This window comes from Xyrauchen texanus, chromosome 38 (genome assembly GCF_025860055.1).
Source record: "Xyrauchen texanus isolate HMW12.3.18 chromosome 38, RBS_HiC_50CHRs, whole genome shotgun sequence".
Taxonomy (NCBI): Eukaryota; Metazoa; Chordata; class Actinopteri; order Cypriniformes; family Catostomidae; genus Xyrauchen; species Xyrauchen texanus.
Window position 1 is genome coordinate 15738200 of NC_068313.1, and position 23041 is coordinate 15761240.

General features: G+C 40.2%; 1 protein-coding gene across 1 annotated transcript in view; it reads left to right on the plus strand.

Moving 5' to 3' along the window:
- hip1 (huntingtin interacting protein 1) overlaps positions 1–14449 on the plus strand; it is a 90370-nt gene extending 75921 nt beyond the window's left edge. The window contains exons 22-31 of the mRNA XM_052109723.1: positions 146–282; positions 4660–4770; positions 4884–4942; positions 5180–5273; positions 5407–5507; positions 5761–5866; positions 5986–6109; positions 7810–7871; positions 9186–9303; positions 11135–14449. Of these exons, the coding sequence (XP_051965683.1) occupies positions 146–282; positions 4660–4770; positions 4884–4942; positions 5180–5273; positions 5407–5507; positions 5761–5866; positions 5986–6109; positions 7810–7871; positions 9186–9303; positions 11135–11145 (923 nt within the window). The 3' untranslated portion in view covers positions 11146–14449. The remainder of the gene's footprint in view (positions 1–145; positions 283–4659; positions 4771–4883; positions 4943–5179; positions 5274–5406; positions 5508–5760; positions 5867–5985; positions 6110–7809; positions 7872–9185; positions 9304–11134) is intronic.
- The last annotated feature ends 8592 nt before the right edge of the window (positions 14450–23041 follow it).

Consider the following 23041-nt stretch of genomic DNA (forward strand, 5'->3'; position numbering starts at 1 on the left):
ATGCGCGATTCCCACACATAATCACTTCACGACCGTACACGGCAGGAAATGTGAGTTGTGCGTCTGCCGAACGTATGTGGAGTGTCTGCAGGTGACAGATGGCTCGTCTGACTGCTCTCTGCTTTCTGTGTTTGTCTGTGGGCAGCGTTGGCAGACAGCATAAAGGCGTGTGGCGCGGAGGCCCTGGCGTTACTGTGCCAGCTCAAGGAGCAGAAGTCTATGGGGACGGCAGACTGCAGCTGTCTGAGGGCGGCACTGGATACCATAAAGGCCTTGGGCGAGGTGAGTGTGCCGATAAAAGTCAAGGAGTCATAAAACAAATAGTCTTATAAAAAAGAATAGCAAAGTTTAATTAGCAGAGATAATCATTTCCATTCTGCTAAAATGAAGGTCTACGTTACCCTGCAAAGGCAAAACACAGTAACTTCCCTTATGGTCAAAGTTGAGTTAGGACCGAAATTTGGTCTTATCCATTGAGCTGTCCTGTGACAGATAGGTTTGGCTCAACTGTGCTCCGATTCTAAGAAAACAGAGTGAGACTATTTATAATACACATTTGGCTGGACAATCCAAAAAATTTGAAGCAGTTCTTAGTTCTGGTTTTTAGTGTTGGTGTCGTTACTGAGTTTTGGCTTTATAGGTCAGTATAGTATGACTCTGTTCATAATGGAATATTAGCATGCTGCTTACTGCATAGTGCATACTAAAGATATGCTAAATAATTTTGTTTTCTAGGGCTGCACCATTGTATTGGCTGCATATATATATATATATATATATATATATATATATATATATATATATATATATATATATATCGGCAATAATTGACCATGGGCATATACAAGTATGAAAACAATGATATGAAAAACTGATGGTTTATTTTTAAATAAATAATTGTATACTGTGAATTCAAATGCACAGTCCATAGCCACAATATGTAGAAGGGTTGGTTGGCACTCCTAAGAACATGTAATATTTCATGTTTGTGCCCTTTTTGTTCTCGCATTAATGTGGAAAACATGGCATAAACGGACGGGACAGTTCGCAGGACGTGAAAGCGGCACTTGGCTAAAGGCTACATCAGTGATCCCAATTAGTGGAACGCGGCCCGGCCCCTGATTAATTTCGGACCGCGAGACATGAAAACGGGTGCCCCATCTTACGGTTTCTACACTTTAGGTATTTACCGCGACAAAACAACAGAGCTGTGAACACCACAAGCGCTCTTTCAGCGCTATATCTTTAAATATTTTTCTCTAGCATTGAACATGCTTCATTCAACAACGCTCCACATGCATTGCCTCTCTCCCCTGGCCACCGGCATCTGCAGTGCCGTATAGTAGAGCTGCAGACGCTTTTATTTTAACGACAGTAGACCATAACGGAGAAATGCAGTGAGCATTTAAGAGACTTATTTTACAAAGTACTATTGCTGCCAACTTGGAAATGTATAATAAATATTAAAAGAAATTGCATTTCTTACACGTTGTCATTAGTAAGAATGCCTACGAAATGAAATAAGTTAGTATTGTCCAGACCTTTGGTGGGGTGCAAATGTTGAGCCCGGACCTCTTGGAAACTTAATTGAATACCACTGGGCTACATGATCAGGAAATCCATTTGAAATGCTTTGAAACCAACAGACTTTGACTTATGTGACATTGGTATGCTATTCATTAATGCTGCATTATTGATTGAATTAAGATTGAAATTGCAGCATAGCCTTGCACAATTACTAATCCTTAGAAGGCTGCATTTTAAAATATAGTCTGCAGTCTGCACTTCAGTCAGAGCTGTGTGAGCAAGCAGCGCCCTCTAGCGGTCTGGACTTCATTATCCATAATGCCAATATAACACAGAATTTAAAAGGGGGGTTTATTTCTTTGGTTAAATCTTTTTATTTTTCCATGATGTGGTTGTTAATGTTCTATTATATACAGGACATACTGTACATGTAAAATGTAAGTACTGCAAAAACAGAAGTCTACAAAAGTTTTGGAAGTACAAAAATAACCTTATTTCATATCAGTCATCATGTTATCATATTTGGTTGTTTTTTGTATCTTTTTATCTTCTATTGTGGCTCTCTTTAAAGTTTTGGCCTTTCATGTTTTCAACAGATCCAGTTGATGTTCAATGGAAAATATTTATTGTTAGAACAGTTAAAAAAAAAAGCTTTTGTACCTCTTTCTATATTTTTAAGCATGATTCCGAAGTAAATCCAATCTGGTGACAAAATATGTGTATCGGCCTATAGGTTTTTTTGTTGTTGTTAAAATTGGCATTGGCCGAAAATGTTCATATCGGTGCATTCCTAATATTTTCATAATTGACTAGTCAATGCATTGTCTGAACAACTAGTCGACTAATCTGTCTTAAAGGAATAGTTCCTCAAAAAATGAAAATTCTCTCTTCATTTACTCACCCTCATGCCATCCCAGATGTGTATGACTTTGTGTCTTTTGCAGAACACAAATATTTTTAGAAAAATATTTCAGCTATGTTGGTCCTTACAATGCAATTGAATGGTGACAAGGACAAAATGTGAATGAATGTGAAAGTGGAGATTTATAGTAAAAAGGGCTTAATTATTGATCTGTTTCTCATTCACACTTATCATATCTCTTCTGAAGACATGGATAAAACCACTGAAGTTATATGGATTACTTTTATGCTGACTTTATGTGATTTTTAGAGCTTCAAAGATCTGGTCACCATTCACTTGCATTGTAAGGACCAATAGAGCTGAGATACTCTTCTAAAAATGTTTGTGTTATGCAGAAGAAAGTAAGTCACATATCTGGGATGGCATGACGGTGAGTAAATGATGAGAGAATTTTTGTTTTGTGTAGACTATACATTTTAGTATGTGTGCTCACATAGGATGTGTTCTCATGTATCAGCCAAATATTCTACAGATATATAGGCAAAAAATCGACAGCCTGTCATAACACACACAATATAAGAGACTTGCAGATTATGCACGAGAACATTAACATTGCTCACAGCGGGCGATTTGAAGTCTTGACAGTAATTGTCTTGAAATTCAATGGTGAAGGCGGTGAATTTGTTTCACAACCACATCTTTGATGGCTGTAGCAGCGCTGCTTTAAATAGGATAAGTTTAGGGATGCAACTTCTCAGAGCGTTTACTGTACAGACAGGATGACAGCAAAATCATAAAATGCTGTCAGCACACTCACACTCTTAGACAAGTATAAAAAAGATTTTCCTAATTAAAAATATGTCCTTAATACACATTTAAACCTTTAGTTTAAAATCTGCCTTCATAATATTGTTGACCCTTGTCTGGAGTCCCCTCGTGTCTGCTGTGTGCATTTTTAATTTCTCTTTTTGATTTGTAACTAGTAGCACCTAATAACATACTTTAGGTAACATACATTAGGTAATAACAATAAAAAAAAAAGAATTCTAGAGCAAAATGTTTTCCTAACAATTAATTTTAACACTACTTTGTGAAATTTGAAGTAATTCCAAGCTATAGAGAGATTAATTTTTTCGTAAAATTGTTTGTTACCAGGAGTGTTGATTATTCATGTTTTTAGACGTTATAGAAATTCCATTAGCTGATTTTCAATAAAGCTGAATATATCATTCTGATTCAAAGTTATGACCAGCATCATCCAGTCAGTGCCAACCATGTTAAAATAAAATTATACATTATACAATTCTGAAACTATGTACTGATTATCAATGTCAAACATGTTGAGTGGCCTCATCTGCAGCTTGAAACTGAACTTTTGGTCAGATTTTAGGAGTGAATGCACTTAGCTGCATAGAAAGCTATAGGATGCTCCCTTGCTCCCTGTTTAGTGACTGACTTGACCTCCAGTGTGCTGTCTGTCTGCACTGGTCTCAGATCAGTTCTAAATGCACATTTATTCTCAATGTGAAAATGCACAGTAAATATGTAGGAATGCATTTATTTATTTAATTTTAATTTGTTTTGAATGTATTTATTTTTTTCTCCCCAATTTGGAATTCCCAATGCGCTCTAAGTCCTCGTGGTGGTGTAGTGACTCGCCTTAATCCGGGTGGCGGAGGACGAATCTCAGTTGCCTCCGCATCTTATGATGTGGCTTGTTGAGTGCGTTACTGCAGAGACCTAGCGCGTGTGGAGGCCCATGCTATTCTCCACGGCATCCACACACAACTCGCCACTCACCCCACCAAGAGCGAGAACCACATTATAGCGACCACGTGGAGGTTAAACCAACGTGACTCTACCCACCCCAGCAACCGGGCCAATTGGTTCCTTAGGAGACTTTGCTGGAGTCACTTGGCACGCACTGGATTCAAATTCGTGACTCCAGGTGTGGTAGTCAGCGTCTTTACTTGCTGAACTACCCAGGCCCCCAAGAATGCATTTATTAATGTTAATGAATAGCACAGTATTGTACAGTGATGATAAAATACAACAAAATGTATATTAAAATGAAGCTAAATGACCCACGGATGTGTTAGACTCTACTCTTTACAACCAAAAACTTAGAGGTTTCTTACCAGAGGCACTTTTGTTGTCTCTACGGCCATAGGAGCACTTCAAGCAAATCAGGGTCATGCCGTTAGTCTCATTTTTATTTTGTAATAATTGTTGTCTCAATTATTCTTATTTAATAAATTTTCTCTGAGCAGAAGTTGCGTCCACGGGGTCTGGAGCTGCAACAAGGGGAGCTTGGTGATTTGGTGGAACAGGAGATGGCAGCCACATCAGCAGCTGTGGAGTCGGCTGCGGCCAGGATTGAGGTATTTGGACATTTCTGTCTGTGCCGTAAGACAGATGCTTTATACAGAACCAAAGGATCTTCTCATGATACTTGAACTCTTGTCAAAACTTGTTCCCCTTCCGCTCTCAACAGGAAATGCTCAATAAGTCCAGGGCGGTGGATAGTGGAATCAAAATGGAAGTCAACGAAAGGTCAGTTCGTGTTGTGAATACATACAGTGTAATGTTTTCTCAATATGGTAATTCACACAATAACATGCTAATTAGATTTTTGACATTGGCTTTGGGAACTCACTGGTCAAATGAATGCTTACAGACCCTGTGAATGCATTAACTCTCCTTTCTTTGTAGCATATTTCTTATTGACCCACCCTCGTGCCTATGAGACAAGCCTGCGGTTGTTTAAGTGCTCTTTGTCGCCCCCTGCAGGATCTTGGCGTCCTGCACAGATCTTATGAAGGCCATCAAAGTGCTGGTGCTGTCCTCCAAAGACTTGCAGAGGGACATCGTTGAGAGTGGCAGGGTGAGTGAACACATGTAAAATGTGGATTGAAAATCTTGATTTTATGGAGCTGTGAGGTCATAGTAGCCGGTTAAGTGGACAGAAAACGGACTAAACCATTATTACAGCGATTAAGTTTCTGCTGTGTTTACAGGGGGCAGCATCTATGAAAGAGTTCTACGCCAAGAACTCCAGATGGACAGAAGGTCTCATTTCTGCCTCCAAGGCAGTGGGTTGGGGTGCCACCATGTTGGTGTAAGTATTCCAGGCAGTGACTACAAAACCTTCTGGCTCTATTATCCAGTTGGATGCCAATTGATTGGAGCCACATTTGCAGCTGTTCTAGTTGCTGCGGTTGTAGCAGAAGCCGACATAAAATGGCAAAAGAATTGTGTATTGCTGATATTTTTGGTTTAAGTGATCAAAAGTTTTAGCAACCCATGTACAAAGTTGTGAATGGCCTTCTGGAGAAGTATTTGATGGTTGTATTCTGGCTATTTTTCTGCAGTGATGCAGCTGATCAAATGGTCCAGGGCAAGGGTAAGTTCGAGGAGCTGATGGTTTGTTCGCACGAGATCGCCGCCAGCACGGCCCAGCTGGTAGCAGCATCCAAGGTGCACCATAAGCAAATCACCAGCAACGGTGACAACTAAATTAACCATGCTCATCGAGTAATACAATGGCAGCAAAGGGTGTTAAAGATAAGATAACATTTTGTGCTCTTTATCGTCAGGTGAAAGCAGATAAGGGCAGCACAAACCTTACACGTCTGCAGCAGGCCTCCAAAGGTGTCACCCAGGCAACCGCAGGTGTTGTGGCATCTACCAAGTCTGGCAAGTCCCAGATTGAGGATACGGGTGAGTGCTTGTTAGGGATCTACAGCATGTCCTCCTGTTTTTATAGGTGAAAAACAGTTCAAGCCGGGGCCTAGTGTTCAGAAACTTCTGAAATCACTTACCCCATTCGGATGGCGAAATGACCAAGTCCCCCCTTCCCTGGTCGGACAACAAAATGAGAGAAACTATTGCCCACTCTTAAAGTTTAAATCTAAAGGTATTTTAGTACTGGCCCTGTTGCAGGTCATCCGCACATTGAGATCTTCCCAAGTGGACCACGTGAGCTTGAATCCAGCTTGTGATCCCAGCCCCCTCTCGCCCCATAATTTCTTGTCTTTGGCAAATAGACCAAAGAAGAAAAAAGAAAACAGTCAACCTTACTGAGATTTTGGGCTTTTTAACCTTTTGCAGTCACATTGCCCAACTTCACATATAACTATATCCATGCAAATGGTTTATGATGCCCTCCAGAGATACAGGCACGAGCAAGCCAGCACACAGTCAGGCTTTCCTTCTTTTTTTTTTTTTTTTAAAATGCCACTCTTCTCTGTAGGCAAAGGCATTTAAACCACATTGACCAGTAACATGTAGTCAGTGACATTGTGTGTCCTTTTATATTCAGCTGTGGACAATTCCCCACTGGACATCATTGATGCTTTTGCAATGGCTAGTAAATAAAGAGGCTTGTGATTAATTGATTGGTATCATCTGAATGGCATACTACCACAATACTCCCTAAGAAAGCAGTATGCAGAATTTATGCACGCTGTTTACATTGCAGTGTGCAGTGGAATAATCAGAAGACCTAACTACATTTCAGTCATGCCAATTCTTGGAAAAACTTCAAGGTGTTATTATGGATGTGACAAGTTGGAAGGTTTGGTCTTGGGGGACTGGATCTTGCTCCAGATGTGTAATTAACTAAAGTATAATAATTATAAGATTTTATGTGTTTAATTATAAAAAAAACTCACACACTGCTTTATCAATGAGCACGTTTACATGCACGTTCTTACACCGATTATGCATTAGCCGACAACACGTGTGTTCATGTGTAAATGCATTAAACCGAATTCCTTTATCGGTATAAGCAGGGCCATTTCTAAGCAAAGGCTAACTAGGTGGTTGCCTAGGGAGCCACCTGCTGGGAGGGCGTCAAAGAGGAGGCTGCCGCCACGCACCCCAGACAAACCCCCGTCACCCACAATCCCCTCATGGGCGCCAATAGGGATCTTGCCTAGGGCGCCAAGATCATCAAAGAAGGCCCTGGGTGTAAGGTCATAAACGCTGTAAGAATAAACTGATCCACACAGGTAGATTCTTTGCCTGTTACGCCGATTTCATGTTGCATGTAATCTTACCGGCTAATATGTGCAGGTGTTGTGCGCATGCCTCTTCACAGATTGACGTCAAAAACAGATAAAAAAAAAAATTATTCTCAAATGTCACGTAAACGCCGGATTTCATGTTTTGTTTGTTTTAAATAAGCTGATTTTTAGGATTAATTAGTGTAGTGGTGTGCATGTCAACAGGCTCACTGAGTGAGCAGAGTCTTTCAATATCTAAGTGTCTAGATCTACTCACTCAAAGCCCTTGTACAATGATCTGCAATTGACAAGCATTGCATCTACATTCATTGTTTGACTAGATTTGCAACTTTTAAAATTTGTACTAGAGTTTCATTCTTGCAAACGGATTGAAGCAGAATTCTCTTATTTCAGATACTATGGACTTTTCCGCTACGACACTCACTCAGATTAAGAGGCAAGAGATGGATGCACAGGTGAGTGTGTCTTAAAACCTCTCTTAAAGGGACAGTTCACCCAAAAAATGAAAATTATCTCATAATTGAATCACCCTCATAGTATCCCAGGTGTTTATGACCTTCTATCTCACCAGAACAAATATCTTAATTAAAATGTGTATTATTATTATAAAATTCGTATAATATAGGTCCTTAAAATGCAAGTGGATGGTGATTTCACTTTTGAAGCTCCAAAAATCACAAACAGTCAGCATAAACGTTATCGATACAACTTCAGCAAATAAATTAATGCCATCTAAAGCGACACGATTGCTTTTGGTGCGATTAGAATAAGTATTTTTAAAAATTATAAATTATGCATCCGGTCAGCAATGGTATGAGCATGTGACGTAATCGCATTGTCATTTGAAACACGTGAGAACTGAGGCGTCATCACAGCCGGAAGAGCAACGCTGTTTGCAAGTGAGGAGGAGGAATGCTGTACAGTAGCTTGGTTGGTTTTGGTCTAGATCTGTATTTATCTGTTTCTTTACTCACAATGGTGCATTTGTGCTCATTCTGGATGTCAACCGAGTGGTGAGTGTGAGATTACGTCTGTAACGTCAATGCGAATACGTCACACGAGAGACCGCATGGATTCCACCCTCTCGTGAACCTCACCGGAAGCATTGGATTATAGTTAAAGTACTTAATTGGGGTGTCTGTGTAGCTCAGTGGTAAAAGATGCTGGCTACCCCAGGGCATGCTGAGTGACTCCAGCCAGGTCTCCTAAGCAACCAAATTGGCCCGGGTGCTAGGGAGGGTAGCCTCCTCCTGGTCGCTATAATGTGGTTCATTCTCGATGGGGCGCGCTGTGAGTTGAGCGTGGATGGCGTGAAGCCTCCACATGCGCTATGTCTCTGTGGCAACGTGCTCAACTAGCCACGTGATAAGATGCGCTGGTTGACGTCTCAGATGTGGAGGCAACTGGGATTTGTCCTGCACCACCCGGATTGAGGCGAATCACTACGCGACCACGAGGACTTAAAAGCATATTAGGAATTGGGCATTCCAAATTGGGAGAAAAAGGGGAAAAAATTATATATATTTTTAGGCACCAAAAGCAATCGTGTTGCTTCAAAAGAGAAATCTCCATTCACTTGCATTTTAAGGACCTACAGAGCTGAGATATCTTCTATTTTTCTTCAAATGTGTTCTGGTGAAGAAAGTAAGTCATACACACTTGGGATATCATGAGGGTTAATGATGAGAGAATTTTTGGGCGAAATATCCCTTTGTGTTATTCTCTCTGTGTAAGTGTGAACAAATCTAACCCTTTAATGTGTCTTTCAGGTGCTGGTCTTGGAGCTGGAAATGCGGCTGCAGAAAGAGAGGGAGCGACTTGGTGAATTGAGGAAGAAGCATTATGAGCTCGCTGGTGTGGCAGAGGGCTGGGGAGGGGAAGAGGAAGGTAAGACCACCAACATCACCAACTACACCCAACCCTGAATAACAGCTGTCTTGTCAGCAGCACCATCTTACCAGCAAACTTAAGCACTCAGCTGTATTTACACACGCTGTCAGCACACTAATTGAAGTACCACACGCTAATAATATCAAAACTAAATGCATATAAAAATGTAATTACCGTAATTTCCGGACTATTGAGCGCACCTGAATATAAGCCGCACCCACTGAATTAAAAAAAAAAATTTGTAACAAAAATAAATAAGCTTTAACGAAACACGGCTTGTAACAAAAATAAATAAGCTTTAACGAAACACGGCTTGTAACAAAAATAAATAAGCTTTAACGAAACACGGTGTGGCAGCGTGGGCGTAGTCAAGCGCCCGTCCGGGAGAGAAAAGCGGTAAGGGTGCTTACATCAAGTGCTGAAAACTGTCACACTGGTGCCAGTGTGACAGTTTTCCCAAGAAGGACATGTGAAACAGGGCACTTGACGTTCCAGGTAAGGCTTTTAATGGCCACAGCAATGTTTACAATCAATTTTATAAAGTTTCTTAATTCTTGGTCTTCTATGCGCCAACACTAGACTGACGTGTGTCTGTCTGTCACTGACTCACTCACTCACACTCTCTCTGCTGCCTTTTTATGCCGCTCTCCCCACGCTTACTGAAATTAGACATAATTTAGCGCAGGTGTAAGCGCCCTTACAGCTTTTCTCTCCCGGACGGGCGCTTGACCACGCCCCCGCTGCCAAACACGGCTTGTAACAAAAAATAAAAAATTAGCAGTAAATAGTAGCCTAGCAAGAAAGTCATTGGTCACTATCTTCCTCCTCTTGAGCACATGAAACCACTGAAGTCATCTCCTTCGGTGTCGGAGTTGAATAGCCTCAGCTTTAGTTGTCTTTTTGCACTGAGTCAATTCCTCACGCTGCTGTTTCCAACGTCTCCCGTGCAGCAGCTCTATTTCCTTTTCCAACAGCCAGATCAAATCGCCTTCAACTTGAAAGCTGCATCATATACATTTCTCCGTGTCTTGAGGGTGACAAAATGACTACCATAATCAGAATGATGGGAAGTTTGAGCGCGCTCGATTTAATCTAAACCGTAAACAAAAAAGTTGTTTGACCTTAACCCGTTCAGCAATTTCATTGGTCTAATGAAAGCTTCATGCCGCCGAAAAACTGAGCACGTCACAGAATGTTTTTTTTTTTTTTAAATAAAATTTGAAAGCGGGAAAAATCCATATATTAGCCGCATCGTTGTTTAAGCCGCGAGGTTCAAAGCGTGGGAAAAAAGTTGCGGCTTATAGTCCGGAAATTACGGTAGGGTTTTACTACACTATCAGTAGTGTTAAGCATAGCTACAACCATAAACATTTATAAAGACTGCATCTCGAGCCATTTTGTGAATGCCCCATCATGAGCATTGTTCACTGAACATTTGAGACACTTTTGCATGAACAATCCTTATTCACTAACCCCAGCAATCTTGTTTTAGCAAGGGCAATCAGTGCTAAAATAGCGTTGCATCTTAAGTATCTAAATTAAGTCATTTTCATTCCCTTCAGTGCAAATATGCCTCCTTTGTATGTAAATTAGGCTCATTATAGATTGCGCTTTATTAACAAAACTCTGTGCTATTTGCCCAGGGCAATGGACATTGTGCTATTTCATTTTAAAAGAGACATTTGATCTTGGACATATGTTGTTTTGAACATACCTATTCCCTAGCAAGCAGGGCGGGAGGACATTTTTAGGATCTGGCAATGAAGGATTTAGCTAATTAGTGGATGCGTGTATGCTCTCGTAATTCTCACTTTTCTTTTTTCCACAGGAACGGGTTGAGACTTGTTTTCTGTGCAACAGTCCTACAGACTGGGCTCTTAACATCTTTATATACACTCAATATATTTCCCCTCTCCCTTTTAATTGTACTTTTAACTCTTTTTCTTGTATTATATATTAAAGCCAAATAAAAGGTGCTTTTTTTCTAAATTTCCCTCTCTTGCCTGTGGAATCAGTAGATAAAGATTGTCACAGCATTGTGTGATAAAGTGGAGGGAGTGGAGGAAAAGAAAGATGGAAATGGATTGTGGAATGTGTGGACAGAGAGGGGAGTGCAGTCTTGCTGTACTGTCTTGAGGATTTTATTTCCTCTTCCTCCCAACATGGAACAACTGGGTGCAGAGAATCTACCCCTCCTTCCCCCCTCCAACCATTCAGAACAATCCCGTCTCTGCCTGAGACCACACATCCCATGATGAATTGCACAAAGACGTGTCACACCATATGCAGTAGATGATGACACTGTACTGTGACCCTTCCAGAATCAACTTTACAAAGAGCAGAAACGTGTGACTTCCACCTCTCGAACCCATTCTTCTGCGTCAGTCCGACCTCCAGTGAGAGGTGGCTGCCGTCGCATAGACTCACCCCAAACAGGGACTCTCGCCTGGGCACGGCCTTCCCTAGTCTTCCCCTAGCAGACGTCTGAACTATGGACTAAAAGGGACAGTGTTGGACATTTATAGATGATGACCCACTGTGGACTAACACACGAAAACACTAGCAACTTTTTGAGAGCTCATCTGAACTCTGTATGACTCACTTCGTCTGGATGAATTTGTATTTTTGATGGTATTATATTTTCTGTTTTCCTTGGATTATGTTCCCGAGGCATTCATTTTGGAAAGGAAACCCAAATAGATTTAATCCACCGGCTTTTTACTATTCAAGCATGTTCTTTTGAGGAAAAGACACGAGGCAAAGTTCGCAATATTTTGTCTTCTGTATGATCTTTAGGTTCAATTGTATAATGAAGCATTTCATGAACTTCAAGTCCATGACTGAAAATTGAACAGACTGTTTTTGTGACCTCATGTCAGGCTAGAGTTCGTTGTTTTTTTAAATAGCTCTGTTTAGGTCATGGTGTCCTCAGCACATATATTGAAAATTAGTGTGACCAGTTTCCCAGTCCCGCTCGGTTTACACTTGAGAAAAGTGCTTTTTAAGGGATAGTTCAGGCAAAAATGACAATTCTGTCACCATTTACTCACCCTCATGTTGTTCCAAATCCGTATGACTTGTTTTTTTCTTCTTCTGTAAAACACAAAAGGAGCTGTTAGGCAAAATGTAAGGCACCAAAAAATAAGGTCAATATTCTTCCAAATTTTGTATGTGCTGACGTAAGTAAAACAGGTTTGGAACTACATGAGGGTGAATAAATTATCTCTGAATTTTCATTTTATGGTGAAGGAACTGTTTAATAACTACCAGTATCTGTTCATTCCTGTCGTCTTCTGGCGTCACATACACACACCCCTTCGCACTGAGGTGAGGAAAGACGTCCGTGCCTTCCAAAGGGAAAAAGGGTCAAAGGATCACATTCCCTCAAAAGACCTTTAAAGTCTTGATGCGAGTAGCATCAGGCAGTGTTTTTTAAGTTATAGTTTGGTATTGCAAAGTGATGCTGAGATCGTGATGAATTCACTAGAGAACTGTGTTTTACGTGAGAACAGATGTTGCCATCCTTGCGCCAGCCTCTGTTTGGTTTGTTTGTGGGAGCTTTCAGAACGCTATTTTACAACTTTGTGGATCTTTAAAAGAGTACATCTTTCAAAAGAAATGTGAGGGTCATATTTTACTCTAAAATTAAAAAATACGAATAATGTTGACATTTTATTTTGCTTAAAAAGACTGTATTTAGAACAATAAAGAGTTGTAATGACACATTATTTCCATGACAATTAGGCATATTTTTCTCTTAAATTCTCATTACTGTAATGCAAACAAAACAAATCGCACAAATCATCCTGTTTGGAAACAATGGATTGATTTTATAAATGTATTTATTTAATTTTTTGGCTTTTTTATTTGTTAGATTTTATAAAAAAATATATAATAATTATTAATAAAAGTTAACAAAATAATTTAAAAACTAATGAATATCATCCTGTTTTTTTTCCCCCTTCTATTTTAATTACAGTTTGGATAAATGAAGTTCAATACAACAAATGCTACAATGAAATATTTACTATTGTACATTACAAATATTCTTTATAATGTAAATAATATTTTTTACATATTACAGTAGAATCCTGACAGTTGGAGAAAAGGGGGGTGCTTAATTGTCATGAAAATAATGTCACAATTTAAAGAAATCTTATTGGTTTTCAATACTTTTTTTTTTCTTTTGATTTTTAGTGTAAAAAAACAAACAAAACCAGGGCATTTCTTGACAATTTATGTGGGAAACCCCACTCCCAAAATGGAGATGTGTCGAGTAAGCCAACATGTGAACCGTTCAAGAAAGGTCTGTCCAAAGTTTGAGCCTCTGTTATTGCAATGTAGACCACATAGCCTTGTAGACCACAACTGTCTACCAGCAGCACAGCTCTACCCAGGGCTCAGGCACAGGGACTTACAGTCTTGTAGTCATCTACAAACAATGGTTACCTCAACTTCTCCACAATGCAGAAAGCAAAATGCTCCCTTTCTGGTCCAATTGACTCAGTTTGAACATGACTTGGGTAAACCACGAGTGTTTGTGTACTCTAATCCTAATATAATGTCTGTAATGGCAGTGTGAATATGCGTTTCTGTGAGTGAATGCTGTGTGACTGAGATATGATATACTGTATATCCCTTATGTTGTTATCTTAATACCCTTGTATTTTTTCACAAGTTGCACTGCTTTGGCTAAGTTAAAGGGATAGTTCATGCTAACATGGCAATTCTGTCATCATTTACACACCTTCATTAACATTCCTTGCATTTGTTTTCTCCATACAATGATCGTGAATGAGGCTAACATTTGGTCTGACATCTTTTGTGTTGCACGAATTAAAGTCCGTCAAATGGGTAAATGTAAATGATGACTGAATCTTCATTTCTGGGTGAACATTTACTTTAAGTTCCTTGGGTATTTAATTTCTGTTTTGTTTTTGGAGTGTTAAAACATCCGGTTTTGGTTTATTTCACTGGTTAGATTTGGTTGTCTTGTCTTACCAGCTCAGCCAGCCACTCAACTGCCTCTCACTTTTGTTCATGTAAAAACAAAAATGCTCAATAACATTTTGGAAGATATCTTTGTATGATATATACTAAAACTGTTGTTGTTGTTTTTTCAGTTTTTAAATAAATATTTCACTCATTGAAATAATTGGTGGTTATTTTGTCTTTTGATAATGAAGCAATGCTCACATTTCATATTTAAAGCCGGCCAAAGCTGGTTTGCTGGTCATAGATGGTTTAAGATGGTCCAGCTAGTTTCCCAGCCTGGCTGGGAAACTAGCCAGGCTGGGAAACTTAAAATTTGTTTTAATTTATTTATTGTTTTTGGTCTGGTCTGGTCTGGTCTGTTCTAGTGCCGTGGGTTTTGGAAGCCCGATGGGGAAATATTTAAATGCAATGTGGTGTAATTCAGATTTAGCATTTGGGGAGTTATTCTGTTTTGTAACACTGAAGTAATTTAGCTGTAGAAACAAAAAAGACTGAACCTCCCTAAATCCAGTGTTGACGTTGAAGTTTGTCCTACCAGAGGTCACTAAATACTGTATTACACACCTAGATCATACGGGTCAGGGAAGCTCGCATCTTATGTTGTGTAGTCCGACACTTCATTATAACTTTCCTTGACATAAAAATGTACTAGATTTGAGGCCAATTGACAAGAGCTGTTTTTGTGTTTTACTTTCAAGAATGATGTGAAACATGCAAAGATAAAATCTGGGGATAGTGGGCTTTTGATTACTTTTTCCCATTATGTAAAAAAACAGAATAAAATATGAAGAGAAAATAATTATGCAGGGGTCCATTTCCATCAGCTTTTTAGGACGTTAATGCTTATAGCCTTTTTTTACATCCTCCACAAGTGATTTGAATGCAGGATTTGTTCATTATAGGAGGTGAGAACTCCTTTACATGACTCTTTTTCTTATCCTTTACATATTTATAACTAACTCTTGTCATTGGACGTAAATGATCATAATCCAGATTACTACGCAACCCAAATCAATGATATGTTATATGATCTATCTCTAAAGATAGAATACCTTATGATGAGCTACATTAATTGTGAAATGTTTTACTGTATGAACCCTTGATTAGTCATTAATCTTTAGAAGACTGGCTAAACGGCATCCATTAAGTGTTCTTCAACAAGAAACGAGGCGTCTCTAAAAATACATATTTCAACTCATTTAAATTAGTTGTTCAATGTAATGTCATTAAAACTACAGTATGTTACTGATGGTATATGGTGAGTTGAACTTTTTACAAAAGAGTACACATTGCGTTGAAATCATGCCATCTATTGGACAACATTGGTTGTGGATTTTACATAAATGCAATTGGGCCTTAATTGGATCTTTTGAGAAGTCCTTAACAGCAATATCCACTTTCTTCTCCAAAGAACAATGACATGGTTGTTGATGGCAGAAATGGTTTAATCCTGACAGTTTGGAAACAATATGACATGTTTAGGTTTGTGAAAGAAAATAATCATTTCGTTCACTGGGGATGCTTTAAATTGATTAGGAATTACAATAAAGATGTTTATTATGCTAAAATTGACTATTTCTATTTTAATAAATGCTGCAAGGATATGCAGCACTTCCCAAAGATGTAAATGGCTTGCAGGGCACTTCTTGCATATTTACCAACCAAACTTTTCTAACAACAGCTGAACACCTCAAACTTTGAGTCGTCCTTGGTGAGCCATCCATAATACTCATTATCACCTTAATAATCATTTCCCACTCAATATTTGAAATTATTTTGCACATTATACCATTTTATATTTATTTACCAGTTTCAGATGTGGCTTGTTCTTTGAAATGTCAACAGCTTTATCTTCACTGGTGTTCAGTATGTACTGGTCAGTGCAGCTGCCTGTTTAGGACCTGTGAAGGGACTATTTCTCAAACTAGATACTCTAATGTACTTGTCCTCTTGTTGTTGTACATCTTATCCATCCACTTCTCTCTAACCTGGTTAGATCCAGTTTTATTTCTTCTTTCAAGACAGTGATGCCATAGCCTTTATCTCTCAAAAGAACAATAGACGGATTAATTTCTAATGATTAGTTTCTTTTTGGCCATTTTAAAAACTAGAATTTGACTTGCATGGATAAAGTGACTTGTAAGAGATGCAAGTGTACTCAATACTTCAGCAATTGAAAAGGATACTTTACTGGGATGTCCATATATCATTAAGCAGCACAACTGTTTTTAACTGTTGGTCTTACTGATGGTCATTGCATGAAATTGAACTAAATGAATCTAATATAACTCAAATAGAAACAAAGTGTAGAAACGTATCTAAAACATTGCAGAAAAATGCAGAATAAAAAAAACTAAAAACGGGACTTAACCTAGATGTCCGGATTCCTTTCCCTTTCTGACATGTTTTGAATAAAGTGTCAAGATATTTAATACATTTTGGCAATGATTAAAACATTGAAGTAAGCAATTTTCAAGAAGCGATATGATAAAAACAGATAATAATGAAGTCCTTTTTACTATAAATCCCCAATTTCACTTTCACTAACATTCTTATGGTTTTTGACAATTCACATTCTTCGTGCTTATCGCCACCTACTGGTCAGGGCTGGTCAAAGGTGATTGTGCAGTTAAAAGGGACTTAAAGTTTGATCTCTTTCTCACCCACACCTATCATATCGCTTTTAAAAACAGATTAAAACACTGGAGTTGCATGGATGACTTTTATACTGCCTTTATGTACTTTTTTTTAACTTCAAAATTTGGGTCACCATTCACTTGCATTGTATGGACCTTCAGAGCTGAAATATTCTTCTAAAAATCTTTGTTTGTGTTCTGCAGAAGAGAGTAAGAAAAACACATTTGAGATGGCATGAGTGCGAGTAAATGATGAGAGAATTTTCATTTTTGGGTGAACTATTGCTTTAAGCAAGTGTGACTGTGACCCACGTGTCAAGACAGGCACCCATTGACTGTTCATGGACCATATATGATGATAATCTAAAGTCTGGCTTCAGTCTCTGTGAGACTACTGTGACCCAGGGTTACATAAACAGGATCTTGCAGTGCTCATGCCAGTCTTTAAATATTGTTGTACACTATTTTGAGCAGCAGAACACTGTTGATTGTAATATGCCAGAACCTTGAAGTGGGTTTGGATCCATTTATCCATCCGTCAGTCTTTCCAGTTTACAAATGTTTACTATGTCATGTATGCACTGTGACCCACATATTCATGTGTACTACTTTTTGTTTAGTTATAGGTCTATTTATGTTACTACAAATGTATTTCATTATATAAATTATGTCCTTTTTATATTACATGTTTTGTGTGCTGTGATACATTCAAATCCCATAGTGTTAAATATACACATAAATGTTTAACTGTGACATGCCTCCATAATACCACAAGAGTATTCCACATACACAGCACACATTCTGGGCCTAAATATAAACCACAGGAATAAATCAATCTGTATAATCTTAAACAAATGCAGAGATTACCACAATCATTTATCCAATTGGAAAAATATAGATCAGTGCTGTTGAAAACTATGTATCCCAGTGGGCTTGTTTACAACAGATATTTTTTAAATATTTGCTGCAGTGAAATGTAGATGGCATTGAAACGGAACATAATAACTTAAGCACATCCCGTGTTTTTCATTAACAAGCATGTTTTGGAGAATGAACATTATGCCCCATGCACTCCTTGTGCCAGTCTTTGTATTTCTTCTGTGCATTCTCAGTTCATTGTGTCAGTGCAGCAGTCTGGGTGAATCTGTCTCTGAGTCAGTCTTTACTGCAGAGTTTTGACTCACAGATCTGCTATTTTTAGCCTCTGCAGCTAACACTCATCAGGTTACAGAGAGCCGTACCTCCTCTCTTCACCACGAGGGCTGAACACCAAGTTGAGGATAAAGGACTGCTTCTGGAAAGACGCTCATGAATGTCGTCTCTGTTGAAAGAGGAAGGGTGGGGATGGACTGTCACTTCAAAACAGTGAAACTACCGTTAAGGTCTCACAGACTGTGCCAAGCTTTGCCATCTTAAAGGGGTAGATCACAAAAATATGACCACTTTGAAACCATTTACTCACAAATGGAGCAGTTCTGAAAAATGTTTATGCTGCTCTCTTCCAAACAATGCAAGTGCCTGGGGATCAAAAAATGACAAAGATTGGCATAAAAGTACTCCAAACATGACTTGTGCACTATATTCCAAGTCTTCTGAAGCTATATGATAGCATTGTGTGAGGTACAGACCAAAATGTAAGCATTATTTGCAGAAAATGTTCCCCTGTGCCACAGCTTTCAAATCTAATTTGTGCCTTCATTCGATTCACACGCTCAAACGTTTCACCATCGGTCACAAGACATCATGAACCAATTATGTTTGACGTCATCATTGAAATTCACTCAAATTTAAGTTATTCATTCACTGAAAGTCATGCCTGACAGATGTAGTCACCATTAATTTTTACTGAATGGAAAAGAATATATTAAACATTATTCTATAAATAACACCAAGGCATGCAGATTTCGAAAGACATGAGGGTGAGCAAATGGTGACAGAATTGTCATTTTTGGGCGAACTATTACTTTAAGGGTTTGCTTTAGCCCACAGTCTCTCGGTCAAGGGTAAACTTTACATAAAATCTTGGCTGATAAATAAAGGAGGGAGCTGCAGATGTGAGATCATTGGCCAAAAAAAAAGACTGTTCTCCCTGAGGACTGCACTTCCACTAGCCAATACACCGAACTCGATCCGTTTGACACGCATTCATTCCTTGCTGCAGCCTGGTGTTTCAGGAACTTGAGTGCACTCAGTGTTCTTTGTTTCTTGATTTTCTGCTGACTCATTACCTCCCCAGATACTTACCATCCAACAAATGGATACGGCACCTCTACCGGCACCTCTGCCTCTTTGCGTGCTGCTCACAGAATCTATTGTCTTACCTTCCCCTGAATTCATTCAAGGAATAGTTCACCCCAAAATAGAATTCTGTGATTTACTCAACCGTATGAGTATCTTGCTTTCATGTAAAACAAAAGATGTTTGCTCTATAAAATAAACAGAAGTACCATAACAGCAGTCCGTATTACTCGCTATATCGTATGGGTTCAGAAGACTTGAAATATGGCACACAAGTTATATAGACTACTGTTATGCTGCTTTTGGTAAATTTTGGAGCTTGACAGCTTAAGTATGGAAGAGAGAGTCTACATGAATATGATAACAGAATTCATGTTCGGGTGAACTAATTCTTGTTGCACAATTACCCAATCCAGTTTCACTGATTCAGTTACAATAATTATGTATTTTTACATCTGGTGAATTGAACACTAGAGGTACAAAAACAATGAGTTTTATTCATTTTCAGTTAATAAACACTTTTCGCCCTATTCCTTATTTAATCACCTTTAATATAGCGCATTAGACCTATAGGCGATAGATTTTAAAGGGGTCATGACATGCCTTTTTTTCAAAATTATTTTAATATGTTCCATAAGGTTCTCTTATAATTTTGGTAAAGTTTTTTGCACAAAAAAAGTCACATATTTGTAAAACATGATAATTTCCCACCCTGATTCTGACCCTCTATCAGAAATGTCGGTTTTAGTGCTGCTTCTCCTTTAAGACGTTAAACACCCACTGTTATGATTGGCTCTCTGCTCTTGACTGACTTGCTCTCTTCTTGCCATCTCACTGCTACTGGGCGGGGCTACGGAAGTGATAAAATAGGCTTTGATGTGTTGTTGTGGAGGTGGTCAGATTAGAGTTTTACAACCTGACCTGGGCCTGCCGGGACCCAAGAAACCTCAGGGGTTTTGGTCCGGTTCAGGTCAGGTTTTTCAAATATGACTTTGGGATTGGGGTTGTAATTTATGAGAAAATAAACAGGCCTATCTAACTTGTTTAGCTCACACGCTGTCACTCACAGACAAAGCCAAACATATGAATTCACACTGAACGTGTTTTTGCGTGCGTCTGCTCTGTTTATCCCTCTGACTCAATCTAGGTCAGCTGCAAATGTCTACCAACACTGTGACATCACAGTGTGGAGGAAATGCAAAATAAGTTGTTTTGGCAGCTTGGTTTCAACAAATGCTCTTTTTTCAGTAAGGAGGAAGATGTGAGTTCTGAAACTTACAGTATGTTTTTTTATACAATGACCTCTTATATGTAAAAAGATCAAGGTACATTTTATTCCTCATGTCATGACCCCTTTAAAGTTCCCATTACATAGCCAATTACATTTACAAGCTTGTTTGAGCATGATTTTCTCTGCGGTAAGACTCGCGGTGGTGGCTTGTGTGTTTACATCAACACGGAATGGTGCAAGAACTCTATGCTAGTCTCTAGTTACTGTTCATCGCTGTTGGAGCTTGTGACTGTTAGATGCAGACCTTTTTATCTACCACGGGAATTCACCACTGTTTGCATAACCGCACAAAACGCACAAAACCGCTTCAGAAGCAGGTGAAAACCTGGCCAGCAGGAGCCATCTCTGCTCTTCAGGACTGTTTTGAGTGTACTGACTGGCACATGTTCAGGGAGGCTGCAACATATGGCGATTCTACCAACTTGGAGGAATACACAGCATCAGTGACCAGCTACATCAGCAAGTGCATTGATGATGTCACTTTCTCCAAGACCATCACCACACACTCCAACCAGAAGCCGTGGATGACTGCGGAGGTGCGCACGCTGCTGAGGTCCCGAGACTCCGCCTTCAGAGCAGGCTATAAGGCAGCCCTAAGAACAGCTAGGGCCAAACTGTCACGGGCAATCAGAGAGGCAAAGCGCTGCACGCCCAGAGAATCCACAGTCACTTCCAGGACAGCGGTGACACGCGGCGCATGTGGCAGGGCATCCAGGCCATCACCAACTACAGGACAACATCAGTTGCCTGTGACAAAGATGCCTCCCTTCCAGATGCGCCGAACGACTTCTACGCTCGGTTTGAAGCACAGAACAACGTGGTTGCGAGGAAGTCCACCCCTCCTCCCAACGACCAGGTGCTCTGTCTTACCACGGCAGATGTGAGGAAAACTCTACGTAGAGTCAACCCACGGAAGGCTGCTGGACCAGACAACATTCCTGGCAGAGTGCTCCGAGGATGTGCAGACCAGCTAGTAGATGTTCTTACCGACATCTTCAACATCTCTCTGAGCAGCGCCGTCGTTCCAACGTGCTTCAAGGCCACCACCATCATCCCCATGCCAAAGAAGTCTTCAGTGTCCTGCCTCAACGACTACCGTCCCGTCGCGACTTACACCCATCATCATGAAGTGCTTCGAGAGGCTCGTCATGAGGCAGATTAAGACCCAGCTGCCCCCTCACTAGACCCACTGAAGTTTGCGTGATCGTTCAAACCGTTCAGCGGACGATGCCATCACCACAACCCTCCATCTGGCCCTCACCCACCTAGACAATAAGGACTCATACGTTCGAATGCTGTTCATAAATTTCAGCTCAGCATTCAACACAATCATTCCCCAGCACCTGATTGGAAAGCTGAACCTGCTGGGCCTGGACACCTCCCTCTGCAACTGGATCCTGGACTTCCTGACTGGGAGACCTCAGTCAGTCCGGATCGGGAACAGCATCTCCACCACCACCACACTGAGCACTGGGGCCCCCCTGGGCTGTGTGCTCAGTCCACTGCTGTTCACTCTGCTGACTCACGACTGTGCAGCAATGCACAGCTCGAATCACATCATCAAGTTCGCCGATGACACGACCGTGGTGGGTCTCATCAGCAAGAACGACGAGTCAGCATACAGAGAGGAGGTGCAGCGGCTGACGAACTGGTGTAGAGCCAACAACCTGTCCCTGAATGTCGACAAAACAAAAGAGATGGTTGTTGACTTCAGGAGAGCACAAGGTGAACACACTCCGCTGAACATCGACGGCTCCTCTGTGGAGATCGTCAAAAGCACCAAATTCCTTGGTGTTCACTTGGTGGAGAACCTCACCTGGTCCCTCAATACCAGCTCTATCACCAAGAAAGCCCAGCAGCGTCTCTACTTTCTTCGAAGGCTGAGGAAAGCACATTTCCCAACCCCCATCCTCACTACATTCTATAGAGGGACTATTGAGAGCATCCTGAGCAGCTGCATCATTGCCTGGTTTGGGACTTGCACCGTTTCGGACCGCAAAGCCCTGCAGAGGATAGTGAGGACAGCTGAGAAGATCATTGGGGTCTCTCTTCCCTCCATCAAAGACATTTACAAAAAACACTGTATCCGCAAAGCAACCAGCATTGTGGACGACCCCACACACCCCTCACACAAACTCTTTACCCTGCTCCCGTCTGGCAAGAGGTGCCGAAGCATTCGGGCCCTCACGGCCAGACTGTGTAACAGCTTCTTCCCCCAAGCCATCAGACTCCTCAATACTCAGAGACTGGTTTGACACACACGTGTCCTGAGTTGCACTTTAATTACTGTCACTTTATAACTGTCTGCTACCTCAATAACTGCTATGTGCATAGAACACTATCTCATAGTATGTTATGTTTACATTTTTAGAAACTGTCATCTTTTTGCACTACTGAGTACTGGTCGGCGCTGCACTGTCTATTGTCCTGTTCATTGTCAGAAATTTGTTGTACTGTCCCGTACTTTTTGCACATGTTTGCACGTGCACTTTATATAGGTATATATAGGTTTTTTATATAGGTATTTTATTTCGTTGTGTTGTCTCATGTGGTCCTGTGTTGGTCCTTTGTTGTT